General features: G+C 47.5%; 1 protein-coding gene across 8 annotated transcripts; it reads right to left on the bottom strand.

Annotated features, from left to right (window-relative positions):
* Window positions 1-382: 382 nt before the first annotated feature.
* Window positions 383-10,333, bottom strand: FTSJ1 (FtsJ RNA 2'-O-methyltransferase 1). Of its 8 annotated transcripts, none has more exons than XM_070784926.1 (13): window positions 10,069-10,333; window positions 8,105-8,276; window positions 7,787-7,856; window positions 7,597-7,687; window positions 7,182-7,260; window positions 5,741-5,793; window positions 5,602-5,655; window positions 5,413-5,515; window positions 5,227-5,310; window positions 4,446-4,549; window positions 4,148-4,345; window positions 3,903-3,944; window positions 383-2,278 (listed from the first exon to the last, which is right to left on the bottom strand). In XM_070784926.1, exons 2-12 carry the CDS (start codon window positions 8,181-8,183, stop codon window positions 3,912-3,914), a joined length of 948 nt encoding a protein of 315 aa, XP_070641027.1. In that variant the 5' UTR covers window positions 8,184-8,276; window positions 10,069-10,333; the 3' UTR covers window positions 383-2,278; window positions 3,903-3,911. The 8 variants fall into 8 exon arrangements, with proteins under 8 accessions (XP_070641027.1, XP_070641029.1, XP_070641026.1 ...); XM_070784928.1 differs by having other exon boundaries at window positions 4,148-4,279; window positions 4,446-4,543; window positions 8,118-8,262; XM_070784925.1 differs by having other exon boundaries at window positions 8,105-8,262; window positions 10,069-10,332.
* Window positions 10,334-17,018: the final 6,685 nt, after the last annotated feature.

Raw genomic sequence — 17,018 nt, 5'->3', positions numbered from 1 at the left:
GGGCTTCCTCTAGTTGTGGCGAGTGGGGGCTTCTCTGTAGTTACGGAGCACAGGCTTCAGCAGTTGTGCATGGGCTTAGATGCTCCACTGCATGTAGACTCTTCCTGGACCAGGGATCAAACCCGTGTCCCCTGCATTGGCAGGCAGACTCTCAATCACTGGACCTCCAGGTAAGTCCAAGAGCAAATCTTAAAAGCTCATATCACAAGGAAAAAACTAACTATGTGATGTGATAGATGTTAACTAAACTTGTGGTAGTCATTTTGCAATATATATTAAGTCATTATGTTACATACTTTCAAATTACACATATTATATCAATATGTCAATTACAGTTCCAATAAAAGAAAAAGTATCATATTAAAATGAAACAACATTGAGGTGCTACAATAAATGAACTTTAATTAGTACATCAAATTATAAGACCTTATTCACTACAAACAAGGTAAAAAGACAACCCTTAGAATGGGAGAAAATAATAGCAAATTAAACAACTGACAAAGAATTAATTTCCAAAATATACAAGCAGCTCATACAACTCAAAATCAGAAAAACAAACAGCCCAATCAAAAAGTGGGGAAAAGACCTAAACAGACATTTCCCCAAAGAAGACATACAGATGGCTAACAAACACATGAAAAGATCCTCAACATCACTCATTATTAGAGAAATGCAAATCAAAACTATAATGAGATACCACCTCACACCAATCAGAATGGCCATCATCAAAAAGTCTACAAACAATAAATGCTGGAGAGGATGTGGAGAAAAGGGAACCCTCTTGCATTGCTGGTGGGAACATAAACTGATATAGCCACTATGGAAGATGGTTTGGAGATTCCTTAAAAAGCTAGGAATAAAACCACCATATGACCCAGCAATCCTACTCGTAAGCATGTACCCTGAGGAAACCAAAACTGAAAAAGACACGTGTACCCCCGATGTTCATTGCAGCACTATTTATAATAGCTAGAACATGGAAGCAACCTGGAAGTCCACTGACTGACGAATGGATAAAGAAGTTGTGGTACATATATACAATGGAATACTACTCAGCCATAAAAAGGAACACATTTGAGTCAGTTCTAATGAGGTGGACGAACCTAGAGCTGATTATACACACTGAAGGAAGTCAGAAAGAGGAAATATAAATATTGTGTACTGATGCATATATATGGAATCTAGAATGATGGTACTGATGAATTAATTTTCAGGGCAGCAATGGAGAAACATATGTAGAGAACAGACCTAAGGAAATGGCTGGGGAGGAGGGGAGGGAGAGGGTGAGATGTATGGAAACTTACAATAATACCATATGTAAAATAGATAGCCAATGGGAAATCGCTGCATGACTCAAACAGGGGCTCTGTGACAATCTAGAAGGGTGGGATGAGAAGCGAGTTGGGAGGGAGGGGACCTGGGTGTTCCTATGGCTGATTCTTGTTGATTTGCGACAGAAAACCACAAAATTCTGTAAAGAAATTATCCTTCAATTAAAAAAATATATTATGTATGAAACGAGTTGCCAGTCCAGGTTCGATGCATGATACTGGATGCTTGGGGCTGGTGCACTGGGACGACCCAGAGGGATGGTATGGGGAGCGAGGAGGGAGGAGGGTTTAGGATGGGGAACACATGTATACCTGTGGCAGATTCATTTCAATATTTGGCAAAACTAATACAATTTTGTAAAGTTTAAAAATAAAATAAAAGTTAAAAAAAATAAAAAAATAAATTAAAAAAGATTTTATCCAAAGTAGTGACCAATATTTTAAGATGCCCATGACAACTGTAATAAGTTGTAACAACATAAACAAGTAACTTTGATACGTACTGGTGGGCAAGTTGCAGGCACTGCTTCTACTACTGTAAAAGTAACTTTACAATACTGATTTGCTGCCAGCATTCAGATTCTGGAGGAAAGCTAAAATTTCAGTTAGTAAAACTGAACTGATTTCCCTCCATTAAGTTCACAAATACCCCTGACTTCTACCCAGGGTTAAGAAGCCCTGCTTTCAGGGTGAGTTCTGGACATATTCAGGACACAGGGCTGGGAAGATTTAGAGAAAGCAAGACCCTACTCAAGAATCCCCCCTACAGTGCAGACGGGCACGCCGGGATGTTTCTTTCCTTGTTGTGTTTGTGGCGGTTGCTGGAGGTTCCTCCTCAGAGCCTGTCAGGATGGGTTGACGAGGTATTTGAAAACAAGTTCATCAACTCAAGTTCTGGTTTTCCTGACAGCAAACAGCTTCCGAGTCCTTATCAGATTGCCAGCTAACTAAAAGGTCAAAGTAAAAGAAGTTTTAAACCAAAATATGTTTCCCACTGTCTTCTACTATACTCATTGTTTTCTCAGCTACATTTTTGTGCAGTTTTTTCCTCTACTTTCATTGTGAACCATAACTCACAGAAAATGCATAAAACATATAATGTTCATTCTTTTTGATATGTAGTTCTCCACTGTGAATAAACCAGGATTTAACGATCCATCCTACAGCTTATGGGTGTTTGGACTGTATTTAGTCTGGGGGGTACTATAAATGGGATGGTTAGGAACATTGAAGTACTCCTTTCTTGCTGGAACTAAATACACATGCAGCTTTAGCAGATAATTCCTAACAATTATCTAGCAGTTACACCATTATATGCTGCCCTTGGTATATACAAGGGTTCCAATGCTGCACGTCCTTTCAGATACTTAATATTGTTAATCTTTTTAGTTTTAGCTTGCATTTCTCTGAAGAGCAGCTTTTCATGTACTTACTGGGCATTCTCATATTTTCCTTATTGATTTATAGCAGCTTTTTAAATATCATGGATACTATACATGTACAGATTATAAATATCTTTTCCCACTGTGATCTGCCAGTTCATTTTTTTAAGGTGTCTTTTTTACTTATTTTAATGGTAAACTTGGTCTGAATAAACTGCAAAGCCATTGTCAGACGGGGATGTCCTCTAAAGTGGTGTCCTGAGGATGAGAAGCCCTCCAGCACTGATAGGTTTAGCCCAGACTGTTCCAGGCAAACCGGCTCCTCACTGCTCCCCCACCATTCCACCTCAGGGCCTTTGCATTTGCCATTTCCTCTCCCTAGAATGTTCTTACCCTAGATTAATACATGGATTCTCTCCCTCATCTCCTTCAGGTCTCTGCTCAAACATCACCTCAGTGAGACCTTCCACAATAACTGTCTTAAAAACTGCAAACTGCCAGACCCTAGAATTCTTGATCTTTTGTGTGCTATGTGCTAAGTCTCTTCATTTGTGTTATCACTTGTTATGACCCTATGGACTGTAGCCCACCAGGCTCCTCTGTCCATGGGATTCTCCAGGCAAGAATACTGGAGTGGGTTGCCATGACTTTCTCCAGGGGATCTTCCTGACCCAGGATCAAACCTGTGTCTCTTATGTCTTCTGTATCGGCAAGTGGGTTCTTTACCTCTAGCACCATCTGGGAAGCCCTTATCTCTTTACCTTGCTTTAAAATTTTTTCATATCCCAGGTTACTTTTACATATTATATACATATGGGTGGACACAGAGCAAGATAAATAGTACATGTATGTGTGAGTGGAAACTCCTGCATTTAGATTGTGAACTATTACCTCTTTCCTATACTAGAAGCTCTGAGGGTCAGGGTATCTGCCTGTTTTGTTCCCTGCTTCATCTTCAAATCTAGAGCAATGCCCAGCACACAGCATGTGTTCAATAAATGTTTACTGAGTACCTCAATGTGTAAAATCATTAAGGCAGTTCCTGACACATAACATCAGGAGTTTTAGTAAAGGTCTGCTGACTGAAATCTTACCAGTTGATGTAAAAATTTTAAAAAGTAGAATTTTACTCAGTTTTTTCTTAAAGATGCTGTTTACTCAAATTCTTAGATTAAAAAGGCAAATTTACCTTCATGTGTTAAGATGAGCAAGTCACTCCACTGTCTTCCACCTACCCAAGAAAAAGAAGAGAGACTCAGATATTTGGTTAAGCTTTTCTGCTCACTATACTTGGTTTTACCCATTGATTTTTATAGCTATTGGGAGTTAGGAAACAGAAGTTTGTCCCAGATACCACATGATTTGGGGTAGAAAGAAGCACATGAAGAGGGGGTCACTGTGGGCACTGAGGGCTCTGGGTCCATGTTTTCAGACCTCAGACGTCTGCAGGGTGTAGCGCTGTGGAGTGGCCAGGGACTGGGGCAACAAGTCCACTGTGCTCATGGGGCAGTCCTGGGGGCAGATCTCCTTGGCCAGCTGCCCCTTCTTCTTCAATGCGCAGGCCTCCTGGTAGGGCGGTGAGATGGGGGGCTGCGTGGGTGGAGTGTACTTGTATTCTGAACCATCCTCTAGCTGCAGGGACACACATTGGGAGGGTCCTCACACACATTGTGAGGACCTGGGAACAGAGGACAGCACCCCCCATCCAACCCACTGTTGACAGGGCACTTACGTCCAGTGGGTAACTGCGGTCTGAATCATAGGCGCTCAGGTCCCCACAGGTCACAAATGGCACAATGATGCGGGTGGGGCCATCCAACTGGTTGAAATCTGGATCTGACAAGCAGGGACAGATGAGACAAGACAGGGCCAGGGTGTCTGGGGTCAGCTGTGACTCAGGCTGCACCCCAGATGGGTACGGAGGCCTCCCTCACATATCCACCAGCTACTCTCTATACTCTTGCACCAGAAATCCTTCATTTGGTTCAGATCACCTCCTCAGGGAAGCCCTCCATGATCACTCATTCTAAAACAGCCCTCCCCAACCTGCTTTTCTCCCACTGCACTTATGGCCACCTGCCATACACTGCCTGGACTTTGTCTCACTCAAGCATGCTTGACACAAAAGCAGCCCTGTGCTTTTTCCCTCTGGGGCCAGGTTGAAGGCCCTCACAGGACAAAATTCCCACACAGAGGCGGGGTTTCTACCTGGGGGTGTGACTGAGTCTTCCTAGGCTAGAAACTCCTTAGGCAGGTGGAGTGTCCCTTGGGGTAGGACTCAGAACTTTCACCAGGTCTAAGAGTCATCACTAGGGAACTAAGCTGAAGATCCTCCTAGATCAAAATACCCCTACAGGGGTGGAATTTTCAGAGGGTGGGGCTGAAGATCCCTTTGGGACAGCATTCCCTTAAGGGGCAGGGTTTCAGCTGGGCGTGGGGCTAACGGCCCTCCTGGGACATAAAATTTCACTGGCAGACAAACTCTCCCCAGGGATGGGGCCCAGGGCTCTCACCATAAGAGTGGTCCAGCAGGGGTTTGGTCAGGTCCGGCAGGAAGCCCTCAGGGGGGTCGTAACCCTTACAGACAGCAAAGGCCTCTATGGGGAGAAGGTAGAGTGAGGGGCAACTGCTGCCTCCACTCCATGTGAGATGGGCCTCTGAGATTCAAAACCCCTGCCTGGCCCCTCTACCCCACTGACCAATGCTGGAGTTCCGGCTGCTTCTGGGCTTGGCACAGAGCACGCTGGAGAAGAAGACACGCAGCTGGCTATAGATCAGCGTCACATCCCGGCCTCGGAAGATCTGCAGGGTGGGGAGGCAGAGATGGAGGCATGAGGATGAACTTTGGGGACTCCTCTCTACCCCCTACCAGGTTCCCTGAGACTTACCTTAGCCACAAAGCAGCCCCCTGGCTTCAAGACGTGTGTAGCAATATTCAGAGCCTATGGGCAGGACAGATGGCTAAGGCTGAGATACAGCCAGCCAGGAGGGGGCCAAACTGAGGTAGGGACAGCCAGGGTTACTCACAGCTAGGAGGAGCTGGGCCTGCATATACTCATCAACATCGTGGAGGCCGGTTACTGTGGCAAGAGGAACAGCGTTAGGGGGCCATACAGTCTATCTTCCTGTCCCAAAGAGGTTAGAGCGCTAAAAACATTTACCAAGCTCTCTTACTACTAAGGTTCTGCATGCAAATGACTACATCTGCCAACTGGATGCATATTCTGAGCTCCTAACCCTAAGACACTCATTTTCAATCTCAAAACAATCTTAGGCACGAGTATTATTTCTTCTATCTCCAGTCCAGATTCAGATCAGAACGAACATCTCAGATGCAACACATCCAAAAATAAACTCTTTACCTTCTTGCTGGAACTTGCTCCTCCCATCATTTCCCCCATCTCACCTGATCCTTCCAGTTGTTCAAGCCAAAACCTTCAAGGTAGTTACCTTTGATACACACACACCCCTCCCAATCTCTTCTCACATCCACATTTAAGCCATTAGTAAACTTTCTCAACTCTTTCAAAAGATCTCCTCTACTCATCTCCACCACCATCGCCACTCACCTGGATGACTACAGCAGCCTCCCCTCCCCAGGTCTCAGCCCTCACACTGCTCACAGCAGCCAGAGGGATCCTGTCAAGACACACATCAGGCATGGCCCTCCTCTGCTCACAACCACCCCATGGCTTTCTCCATGCTCTTGTCTTAGTGAAGGAGCCAAAGTCACCACTGTGGCCCAGAAAGATCCACCTGAGGATCTGATTCCCACCACCTCACTGACCTTACCTCCTACCACTCTCACGCTTACTCTGATCCAGCCACAGTGATCTTGCTCTTCACCCTCCTACCTCAAGTCCTTTGTATGTGCCAATCACTTTACCTGGATTGCTCTTTATCCAGATGTGCCCTAGCCCACTCCCTTGGCTGCTTTAGGTCTTTATGCTAAAGGCAGTGAGGCCTTCTCCACTTTACTTAAAATTCCTCCAGGTATTCCCTCCCTCTCTCTCATTTTCATTATTTCCCCATGGTGCCTATCACCTTTTGACATGCTTTATAATTCAATCATTTGTTTCTTTTCTGTCTGCTCCCACTAGAACACCAGCTCTATGAGGTCAGAGAATAGTAGAATTTTATTCATGTTATCCTCCCAACATGTCTAACAGTGCCTGACACACAACAGATGCTCAGTAAATGTGCTGAATGGATGGATAGATGGCTGACTTAAAAAAAAAAGAAGTGAGTGGAATGGAACAGTTGCAGAGAGATGACAAAAGGGTGGATAAAACCAAAACAGTAGAAGACAGAGGCAGAGAACAGGAAACAGAGGTAGGGAGAAGTTGCCAGATGTGGGAACAGCTGACAGTGCAGGGGAGAGGCAATAAAAGAAGCCAACAGAGGTGGGACATACAGAGAGGAACATGCAAAGGACCCCCCGCCTGGCCTCCCAATCCCTGCTGTTTACCATCAGGAGCCCCGTCACACACTACTAGGTCCGCGGGGCAGCCTTCAAAATGCTGGATGATCTCTTTGGCAGTGGACAGCTATGGAAGAAAGGGATGATGAGTGGCCCCACAGCATCCCCACCACAGCCCTCTAAGCCCACCACGGCCCTGGCCCACAGCATCAGGTCAGCCAAATTCTCAGGCTTTGCCTGAGACTGGGCTCCATCTCTGGGAATATTTTTTTGCTGTCTCTCTGTGATGACAACTCACTGGCTCTGTTCCTCTTCTGTTATCCTCTCTTGGTTTCTCTCAGCTACTCTACCTGTCTGTCTTTCTTGGTCTCTTTGTCTTTTTCTTTCTTCCACTTGCTGCAAACCCCAGATTGGGAGGGCCTTTGTCCAGAATACACACCAACACCCCCAGCCATGCTCTCACCTGGGTGATATCCCCCTGGATCTGTAACACACCTGGTAGTGGAGCCATAGCCTGAAGGTCCACAGCCACCACGTGGCCAGACCCTTGGCCCCTGTGGACAACATGGTCTGTGTCAGCTCAGTTTTTACTCCTGGTCCACCCTCCAACCTAGTCTGCCCTCCCAGCCTCCCATCTGGGACTCCACACTCACCCAATCTTCTGACTCAGCACCTGGCTCCAGCTGCCTGGGGCCGCACACAAGTCAACTGCCCGCGTCACACCTGAGCACACACAGGAAGGTGCACTGGTCAGCTTCAGCCACCTCTCCAACCTGGGACCCTGCAAAGTTTACCCCTTTCCCCCAGGAAGCACCCATATCTACCTGCTGCCCAGATCCTTTTGAGTACCTGCCATCTTCCTGACTGCCCCACAGACCCTCCAAGTCAGCCCACCTACCACACAGAGCTCTGTAGACCTAGCCCACTTGTCTATTTCCTTCGCCCGCCCCATCCCCCAGTGAACTGCCCACCAAAAATGGGGACCTTGGAAGAGTTGGAATTCCTCATCAAGTTGTAGCAGCTTGAAGGCACTGCGGGCACGCCAGCCATTCTCCTTGGCTAGGCGGTAGTAGACATCTCTCTTGTCCTTTGACGTCCGTCCCATCTTCCACACTGTTTGCCCAGGGACCTGCCAACAGTAAGCTGATGCTGCCCCATATCAGTAAGTAGGTGAGTGGGCCATTACCTATCTCTGCAGGGCTGTGAGAACCACATGAACTAAACCAGGCTCATCTGATCTATGTGACAGTTCTCTCAACAGGTGGCGAGGTTGGAGCCCAGTCACTAACCCACTGAGCTCACCGAGCCTAGGATCCCATTACTGAGGTCTCAGGCTCCACCGCTCACCCTACAGATTCCACCATTAAGCCAACAGACCCCTCAAAGTCCCACAAACCCAACACTTATCACATAGATGATGTTACTGACCCTGTCCACCTCCCACTGCTGTCACTTACACTCCACATATTAAACCCTGCAAGTCTCACGATCAACCCTTCTCTGCCCACCTTAACCCCAATAACATCTCACCACCACCCCCAGCTCTCCTCACTACCCCTAGTCATAAAGCCCTACTAGGCCCCATTAATCCCCTGCTTTAACTCTATTACCCTCACACTAGCTCACTGCATTCCCCACCTCCTTAATCTCTCTCCCCTGAAATGATTAGGCCCCCAATTATTCCTTTTGTTGTTGTTTAGTCGCTAAGTCATGTCCGACTCTTTTGTAACCCCATGGACTGTAGCCCGCCAGGCTCCAATGTGCATGGGGTTTTCCAGGCAAGAATACTGGAGCGGGTAACCAATCCCTTCTCCAGCGGATCTTCCTGACCCAGGGATCGAACCCACATCTCCTGCATTGCAGGCAGATTCTTTACTACTGAGCCACTTGGGAAGCCCGATAATTCTTTTATCATCCCCCATTAATACCTGGAGGATCATGGTCTATTAGTTCCCCATTAAACTCTCATTTACTATGATTTATCAACCCCCTTTAGCTCGGCCCTCCAATTGATCCTTCACAGATCACTAGACCCTGTTAACTCTTCTTACCACATTCACCTTAATCCTTGATAATCATACATCTCCCCATACACACCATTCTCCCCTCACTGCCCACCTGTTTCCCCACCCAATAATCAATTTATGATCACACCCAACAGCTTACTTATTACCCTCTCTTTGCTCACTCTGTTCTCATTACTTCTTCAATGATCATGCCATCATCACAAACTAAAATCCTTTGATCACAATACCCCTTGATCTTCCCATTCTCTCTTCTTTGATCACTACTTCATTAGTTCCTTGATCATGACCCTCACCTCTTATTCCCTCCACAGCCTCACCATTATCCTTTGAATCACTATGCTCCATCACTCTTTATCAACCCCTTGAATGTCATAACTCCATTCGTCCCCCAGGGATCACACTGCTACTTGTCTCCCATTATCTTCCAGTTTCCCATTCTACCATCCCCTCATTAATGAACACATCCCCACTGGCCCCCATGAACACATCGACTAAAGCACACCTATTAGCCCCCACTGATTTCCCAATAACACTCCCACCAGACCTCTACTACACCCACGCAGCTCACCAAACCTCCACACCTACCCATTAACAGCCCTCTGACTACACCACTGGTCCCTCCTCATCATTACCTCAAAGCCCAAGTCCCCACTGGGACCAGGACCACAAGACCCCCTTCAAGGCAGCTCCGCCGGTATCTGGACCCCTGGGCCCCCGTCCCCCACCCCTAGCCCATCCCGCAGGAGCGGTCCTATTCTCCAAACAAACCTTGGGTCTGGAGCCTACCCAATGCCAGCTGCCCAAACCACACTGTTGCGAACTTCCCTCCTTCCCTCACTGGCAGGACAGTGCAGGCATGCCTCAACTGTTTGAGTCGGGACCCAAGTCCTCCGCGTCCCAGGGCCTACCTCCAACTTTGGGAGTGGGGAGAAAAGGAACCAAGGAGGCCGGTTCGTGAGCAGCACAAGCCTCGGCGAGAGCGCAAACCGGTGAGAAGTCGTAGGTTTTCAGTTTGGGTTCTTAGTTGCTCCAAAAGTCTGTCGCGCATGCCTAAGGGCCACCAGAGTGTGCCACGCCTGTCATCGTGGAATGCGGTGGCTCGCGCGAAGCCGGGACCGGACCTGAATTTACCACGTGAGTTCCGGCAACTCATGCCGACGTAGCGGGTCTGGCGAATTGCCGTTCCCAGCATGCAACGGGCTCTAGTAAAGCCGCCGAAGTCTCGCACGGAAAGGCTGAAATGTCGCGAGGCATGAGAACTGACTGTGCTCTTTTGTTATAAGCCGAAAAATCGCCTTTTTCTCCACTCCTCCCTTCTTGGACAACTGTATGTCTTGAGCCTGTGAACTACATTTCCCAAGATACTACGAGCACGCTGGCACCTACTTATTTTTCGCGTACCGTGAAGTGCAGTTACCTTTGGGGTGGTGAACTTGAGAGGAAGGAGAGTGCGTTAGTTAAGTGCGCGGGCGCGCGAAAGCTACTGGTCTGCGATTTCAAATCTCACTTCCGCTAATTGATAGCTCATTCTGATTGTTACCTTCTCAGAACTTCGGTTTCTCTGTCTGTAGAAAGGGGATAATAAATAATACAGACTCCACCTAGAGTTACTGGGAAGATTAAATAGGTGCAGCTCAGCACACTAATTCTTTGTAATTCTGTGTTCTTCAAACACTTTTAACTCGGACCTAGAAAAAAAAGACTGCGTCTGGACTCAGTGCACAAGCAAATATAGTAATGGAAACATTATAGCGTTTACCATGTGCCAGGCACTCTCTGAGTGCTTTCAGTGATATTCTGGTAAATGGTTAACAAGCATTTATTTAGGTGGAGAGGGAAAGGAAGCTCTGCTTTCTAACATTTGCCAGTTTCCATGGTTTACATACTATTATCTTGTCAGATTTCAGCTTACCAAGGTGTAGTCACGGAACACGGAATCTGGAAGAGGTGCAGTAGTGCACCATGTCTATTATCTCCATTGTACAAATAAAACAGGGATAAATGATCTCTCAGGAGCATAGAAATAATGAAATGTAGTAAAATAAGTGATGAATTTTGAGTATCACCTTTCAGAATTTAATTTAGTTGTAAGTTTATATAATTTCATGTTTAATAATGGCTGTTTCCCCCGTTTACAGATGAGGAAAAGGAGGATATGTATATATGAATATAATAGAGATGTAAACACATGCCATTTACTATGTATATGGTGACATAGAAATATATAGTGATGTCTAATTTTTACTGGTATATAAATTATATATTAGTAAACAATACAATAAATATACATATGCCATTATATGGAAATACAGAATATATTTTTGCATTTTGTATAGTATATGTACAATATATATATCATCTTATATAAATTTATATGCTGAGATATATATATATATATATATATATAAATCTGCTGTATTTATCTACTTACTAAAGTAACTGCACTTAAGTATAAATAAATAATGTTATGTTCAGTTCAGTTCAGTCGCTCAGTAGTGTCCGACTCTTCGCGACCCCATGAATCGAAGCACGCCAGGCCTCCCTGTCCATCACCAACTCCCGGAGTTCACTCAGACTCACGTCCATCGAGTCAGTGATGCCATCCAGCCATCTCATCCTCTGTCGTCCCCTTCTCCTCCTGCCCCCAATCCCTCCCAGCATCAGGGTCTTTTCCAATGAGTCAACTCTTCGCATGAGGTGGCCAAAGTACTGGAGTTTCAGCTTTAGCATCATTCCTTCCAAAGAAATCCCAGGGCTGATCTCCTTCAGAATGGACTGGTTGGATCTAATGTTATGTTAGGTGGTGATAAAAGCTATGAAGAATAATAAAGGATGAAAGGAATGGAGAGTAACAGGGGTTGAATTGCTATTTTAGTGTGGTCATCTAAGGCTTTCAGAGGAGGTGACATTTGAGCTGAGCCGGAATGAATATTTGGAGGAAGAGCATTCCAGGCAGAGGGAACGCCAAGTGCAAAGACCCTGAGGTGGGAATGAGCTTGGAGAGTATCCAAAGAACTGAACAACCAATTCATCATTCCTTAGAAATGTGAGCATTGCTAGGCAGGGATTTCTTTTGTTTTGTTTACTGTTGCCTCCCTGGCGCCTAGAATAGGGCTCGGCACACAGTTGGTATTCAATAGATGTTTGTTGAATTCACCCTTCTATTGCTTTGTTCCTTCACTTTTTCCCTAGTGGTGTGCTCTGCGTTTATGTGGGGCCCTGGGAGGAGGTGTAGACAGCCAGACACAGACCCTGGAGAGCCAGGGAGGAAGCCAGAGTTTGTCACTGGAGTTCAAGGGCATTGTGGGGGGCAGTGGGAACATGGCCCCCCTTCAGAGGTTAGCATGTGTGAGAAAGCAAGGGTTCAAGCCACCAGGCGCTGCTCAACAGAGAGGAGGAGGTGCCAGGCATTGGGGGCCCAGGTTCACCCTGTGGGACGCTTCCCACGTCCTGTTTTCTTGCCTCTCACAAAGAGGATGTTTAACTTTTTGCAAAGAAACTTGCTTCCTCCAGCAGGGCTGGGGGGATTGGGGGACAGGAGCCAAGCTCTGAACTCTCCAGGCTCTTCCCGGAGTGAGGTGTCCGCCTGCAACTCCCACCCAGCACCCCACTGAGTGTAAAGTTGTCCTCCCCTCAGCCTCCAGAAAGGTCAGAGAGGGGAGCTGCCAGGCTAGCCCTGTGCCGGAGGGCATCTTACCACGTGAGGGAAACGCGGGGCGGGGGGGGTGTCCAGGCTCAGCGGACCAGACACTGACTCAAGAAGTCTTGCTGTCCAGGGGCTGCTTTGAGGGACAGAAAAGTTGTCCATGGATAGCCTGCCTGAAAGGAGAGATTAGAATCCTAAATCCAGCTCAGTGGGGGACTGCTTTCACTGGATGAGAAGAGTTCATTAATTCCTTTCACAAAGATGTTATTGAGCAATTACTCTATGTCAAGCATTGTTCTTAGTGCTTTACCTGTACTAATTCCTTCAGTGTTCCCCATGGCCCTGAGTTAGGCAGTACTTAGCCCCGTGAGAAGGCAATGGCAACCCACTCCAGTACTCTTGCCTGGAAAATCCCATAGGAGGAGCCTGGTAGGCCACAGTCCATGGGGTCGCTTAGAGTCGGACACGACTGAGCAGCTTCACTTTCACTTTTCACTTTCATGCATTGGAGAAGGAAATGGCAACCCACTCCAGTGTTCTTGCCTGGAGAATCCCAGGGACGGTGGAGCCTGGTGGGCTGCTGTCCTTGGGGTCGCACAGAGTCGGATACGACTGAAGTGACTTAGCAGCAGCAGCAGCAGCCCCGTGGGAAGCTTGACAGTGAGATTTTGAGACTTGCTCCTGGCCACTCAGCTCCTAAGTGGCAGAGCTGTGAAAACTCAAGCTATTAACTGCTTTGCTCCATGGTTCCCTCCCCTGAAGGCTGCTGTGTAGTGATTTAATGAAAAGCCGGGGTTCTGCTTAGAAGAACTGACAAGAACTTAAACCAACTTTTAATAGATTCGATAGCAATCCCAAATGTCACATGAGGGTCTGCTTTACTGAACCAACGAAAGCCTTAAATGACCCCTAGAAAGGGCCCTAATTTGATGAACGAATACCGCGTTCTTATCCCTGGCACAGCCTCGAGGCCTCAGTAAAGCATAAAGACATCTGTTCCTTCTAAAGCAGCCTGCTTCTGCAGCCAGATTTCACTTTCCCTTTGTTTTTCCTCCTACCAGCATATGTAGAACACCTGCTATTTGCAGTGCCCTGAAACTTAGCTGAGCGATGGGGTGTAGAGCTGGATGAGGGCTTGCTCCTCCCCTAGAAGAGTTCACTAGGCAGAAATGAAAATAATAATGATGATGATATGACACTTGATAAGAAACATTTATCGACCTCCTGACATGTACCCGGGTGGCCCTGTGCTGGGCAATGTTTAAAGGCCTGGGTGGCCCTGGAAGGGGAGGACAATGATCAGAGTAGGAAGCTGCTGCTGGGTGGTAATGGGTGAGGGCATCTGTTTTTTGTCCTAGTTTCACCAGTTCTTTGGATGGGATACTTCAAACTTTTCTTGAAATCTAGACACCGGCCTAGCCAGTCCCCATCCCCCCGCCCCCTAGTCATTTGGGCCAAGGTCTCAGCTGACAGGTGTCTCTTTCCCTGGCTGGCCTGGGGCACAGGTGTGTAATGGCTCTTGGGGAGAAGAGGAGACTAGAGACACAGTAGGCCCGGACAGACGGGAGTAGTGTGTGTGTGCACATGCACGCATGCATGTGTGTGAATACCTGAGGGTATCTCAGCTGCCTATACATGGTCCCAGCCACAAACACATGTATGTGAGCTCCACATGTGTCTTAGTATGTTACTTGCCTGGTTGTGTCTTGTGTCCACGGTTGCCTATCCAACTTGTATTTCCTTTTTGGCAACTAACTGTTGGTCCCGTCTGCTTGTGCAGTCATCTCTATGGGGCTGTGTGTGTGTTCTCTGAGTGCTTCTGTGTCTCCTTTGTAATGCTCATGGGTGAGAAGTCTGTCTCTTCTCTGTGTGTCTGTCTCTGATGTCTGTGTGTCTTTCTTCTCTATCACCATGTTTGTGTCTCTACTTGTGAGTGGCTGTAGATGTGTATGCCCTATGTGTGCTTAGTCAATCAGTCGTGTCCAACTCTTTGCAACCCCATGGACTGTAGCTCGTCAGGCTCCTCTGTCCATGAGGATTCTCCAGGCAAGAATACTGGATTGTGTGTCCTAAGGGTATTTCCTTTGGTGCAAGCAAATGCTCCTTTGTTTCTTCTTCAAAAAGTTTTAGGTGTATTTTCTGGATTTCCTCTTTGTAATGATAGTAAATGTACTTTCTGCATCCCTGTTTCTTCCGTTTGTGTGCCTATATGTGTGTTCTCTGTGCACATCTTCCCTGACTTAATTTGTGTAAATAGTTGTGTATACACAGCTGTGTCCACCTGTTTTCCTGAGTGCAGTTGTGCATGTATCTGTGACTACGGCTTCTCTGTCTCTACAATCGTGTCTGGCTGTGCGTACCTCTCTCTGTGACCACAGCTGTATGTGGTCACAGTTCATACACAAGTTCACATGCACAGAAGTATCACTATAGAGGCTGAACCTGAATGTTGGCCTCCAGGGTCGTCTGAACCTGCAATCATGTGTGTGGGAGATGCTGGGATTGTGTATAATGTTGTTGGTTGTGTGGAATTGTATTTGTCTGTGTGCTCTGGCTCTGTGTGTGGCTGTGAGTCTGTGTGTGATTTGCCCATTGGTTCTCTTTCAAGTGGCCACGAGTCTGTGGGTGACGATGATATCTGTGAGTCTGCAGTAGCAGTAAAGCAGTGAGAGCCTATTCCTGTATCTGTCTGTTATCTCCGTGTGCAGCACTGAGGCTGTGGATGACGATACTTATAAGACTAAGTCCCTCTGCACAGCTGTCCCATCGCCTTGGCTCTCCATGTGCAGTCTGTGTGTGTTCGAATCAGTCAGCCTGTATTCTCTGTATGTGGCTGTGAGTCTACACAGGAGTTTGTGTACCTCTGTGGGTGGTGGTGAGTCTGCCTCCATCTCTAAGCCCCTGGATGGGGCTGTGATCCCTGAGTGTTCGAGAGTCCCTCTCCTGCTAAGGGGAAGGAAACGCCCCATCCCTCACCCTCCTCCCACTGCCAGTGGGGTGGAAGCCTCCAGGCTAGCTTTGAAGCCCTAGCCAGCCCCTGGCCTTTCCGGGAATTCTGTGCTCCCTGTGGGGGGCGGGCAGGTGGGTGGAGGGGCCAGGACAGAGGCTTCTTGTCCACCTGGGCCTCAAGCAGCCCAGTCAAGTGGGGCCCGGACCCCATGTATACGCTCCTGACTTCCTGCAGGAGACACATGCTTCGCCTGAAACAGACATGCTTGTCACATGCCCGAATGGAGTCAACACACAGACCCCTATTTAAGAGAGACAGACAGACAGTGGGGCTCCTCAGTTAGGGCATGGACAGGCTCCACCCAACGCCTAGGCTGGGGTCCAGGAATTCAGGGCGTGCCCAATTTACAGACAGCGTGTATCCACACTCTCCACCCAACTACAAATTCCCTCCTTGCCTCCCTCTGGGGACCCCCCCCAAGATCTAGGGTCCTTTCTCCATTGGGCTGTCTGTCTGAGGTCAGCCTATGGTGGCCTGGCTGTGTCTCTCCCTGCACCTGTCCCACTGCTGTCCTCACATCTGTCTGTTCTTCTGCCTGAATCTGACTTTCTCTGCCTGTTGCCACCTGCCCCCATCTGTGTCTCTCAGCCTCAGCCACTTGCTCTGTCCCTTTGGGCCAGTGTGTCTGTTCCTAATCTATGTTTGTGGATGTGTCTGGCTGTGTCCACCTGTCCATCTGCATTTGTCCAGGAGCTTGCATGCGCCTCTCCCTGCCCACCGTTTCTGAGTCTTTCTCCCCTTACTGCCCAGCTGCCTATCACTCCCTCACACTCCCCGTGTCTTTCTATCCCTTCCTGTTTTCTGTCCTTGTGCTATTTCTTCTGCCTGCTCGTCTCTATTTGAGATCATTTCTCTTCCTATCTCTGTCTCTCCTCCTGCCATCCATTCCATTCTGCCGTGTGTCTGACCTGAGTCAGTTCCCTCTGTCTGTCTTTTCCTCTCTCTAGATGTAGGTCTGTTCCTTTGATCTTTCAGTCCATCTCCACCGCCTGCCCGGGAAACCTCTGTTTACTTCAACGAGGGTTCAGATGAAGGGAGGCAACCCCTCTCTTTCCCCCACCCAGAACAAGAAGAGGGAAACTGAATTAAACTTAAAACTCTACAGGGAAAAAAAAAAAACAACAAACCGCGGGGCAGATGGAGCACTGGCAGTGCTGATTAGCCACCGACAAAACCCGAGGTGTTGATTGGTCAGAGGGCAG

Source organism: Bos indicus, chromosome X (genome assembly GCF_029378745.1).
Source record: "Bos indicus isolate NIAB-ARS_2022 breed Sahiwal x Tharparkar chromosome X, NIAB-ARS_B.indTharparkar_mat_pri_1.0, whole genome shotgun sequence".
Taxonomy (NCBI): Eukaryota; Metazoa; Chordata; class Mammalia; order Artiodactyla; family Bovidae; genus Bos; species Bos indicus.
Note: the sequence above shows the minus strand (reverse complement) of the source record. Positions and strands in the feature narration are given on the sequence as shown.

Coding starts and splice junctions, on each gene's coding strand:
- FTSJ1 (XM_070784923.1), bottom strand. CDS start 8,238: ATGGGACGGACGTCAAAGGACAAGAGAGATGTCTACTACCGCCTAGCC. Junction 7,857..8,117: donor GGAATTCCAACTCTTCCAAG/GTCCCCATTTTT, acceptor GTGTGTGCTCAG/GTGTGACGCGGGCAGTTGAC. Junction 5,656..5,740: donor AGGCCCAGCTCCTCCTAGCT/GTGAGTAACCCT, acceptor TCCTGCCCATAG/GCTCTGAATATTGCTACACA.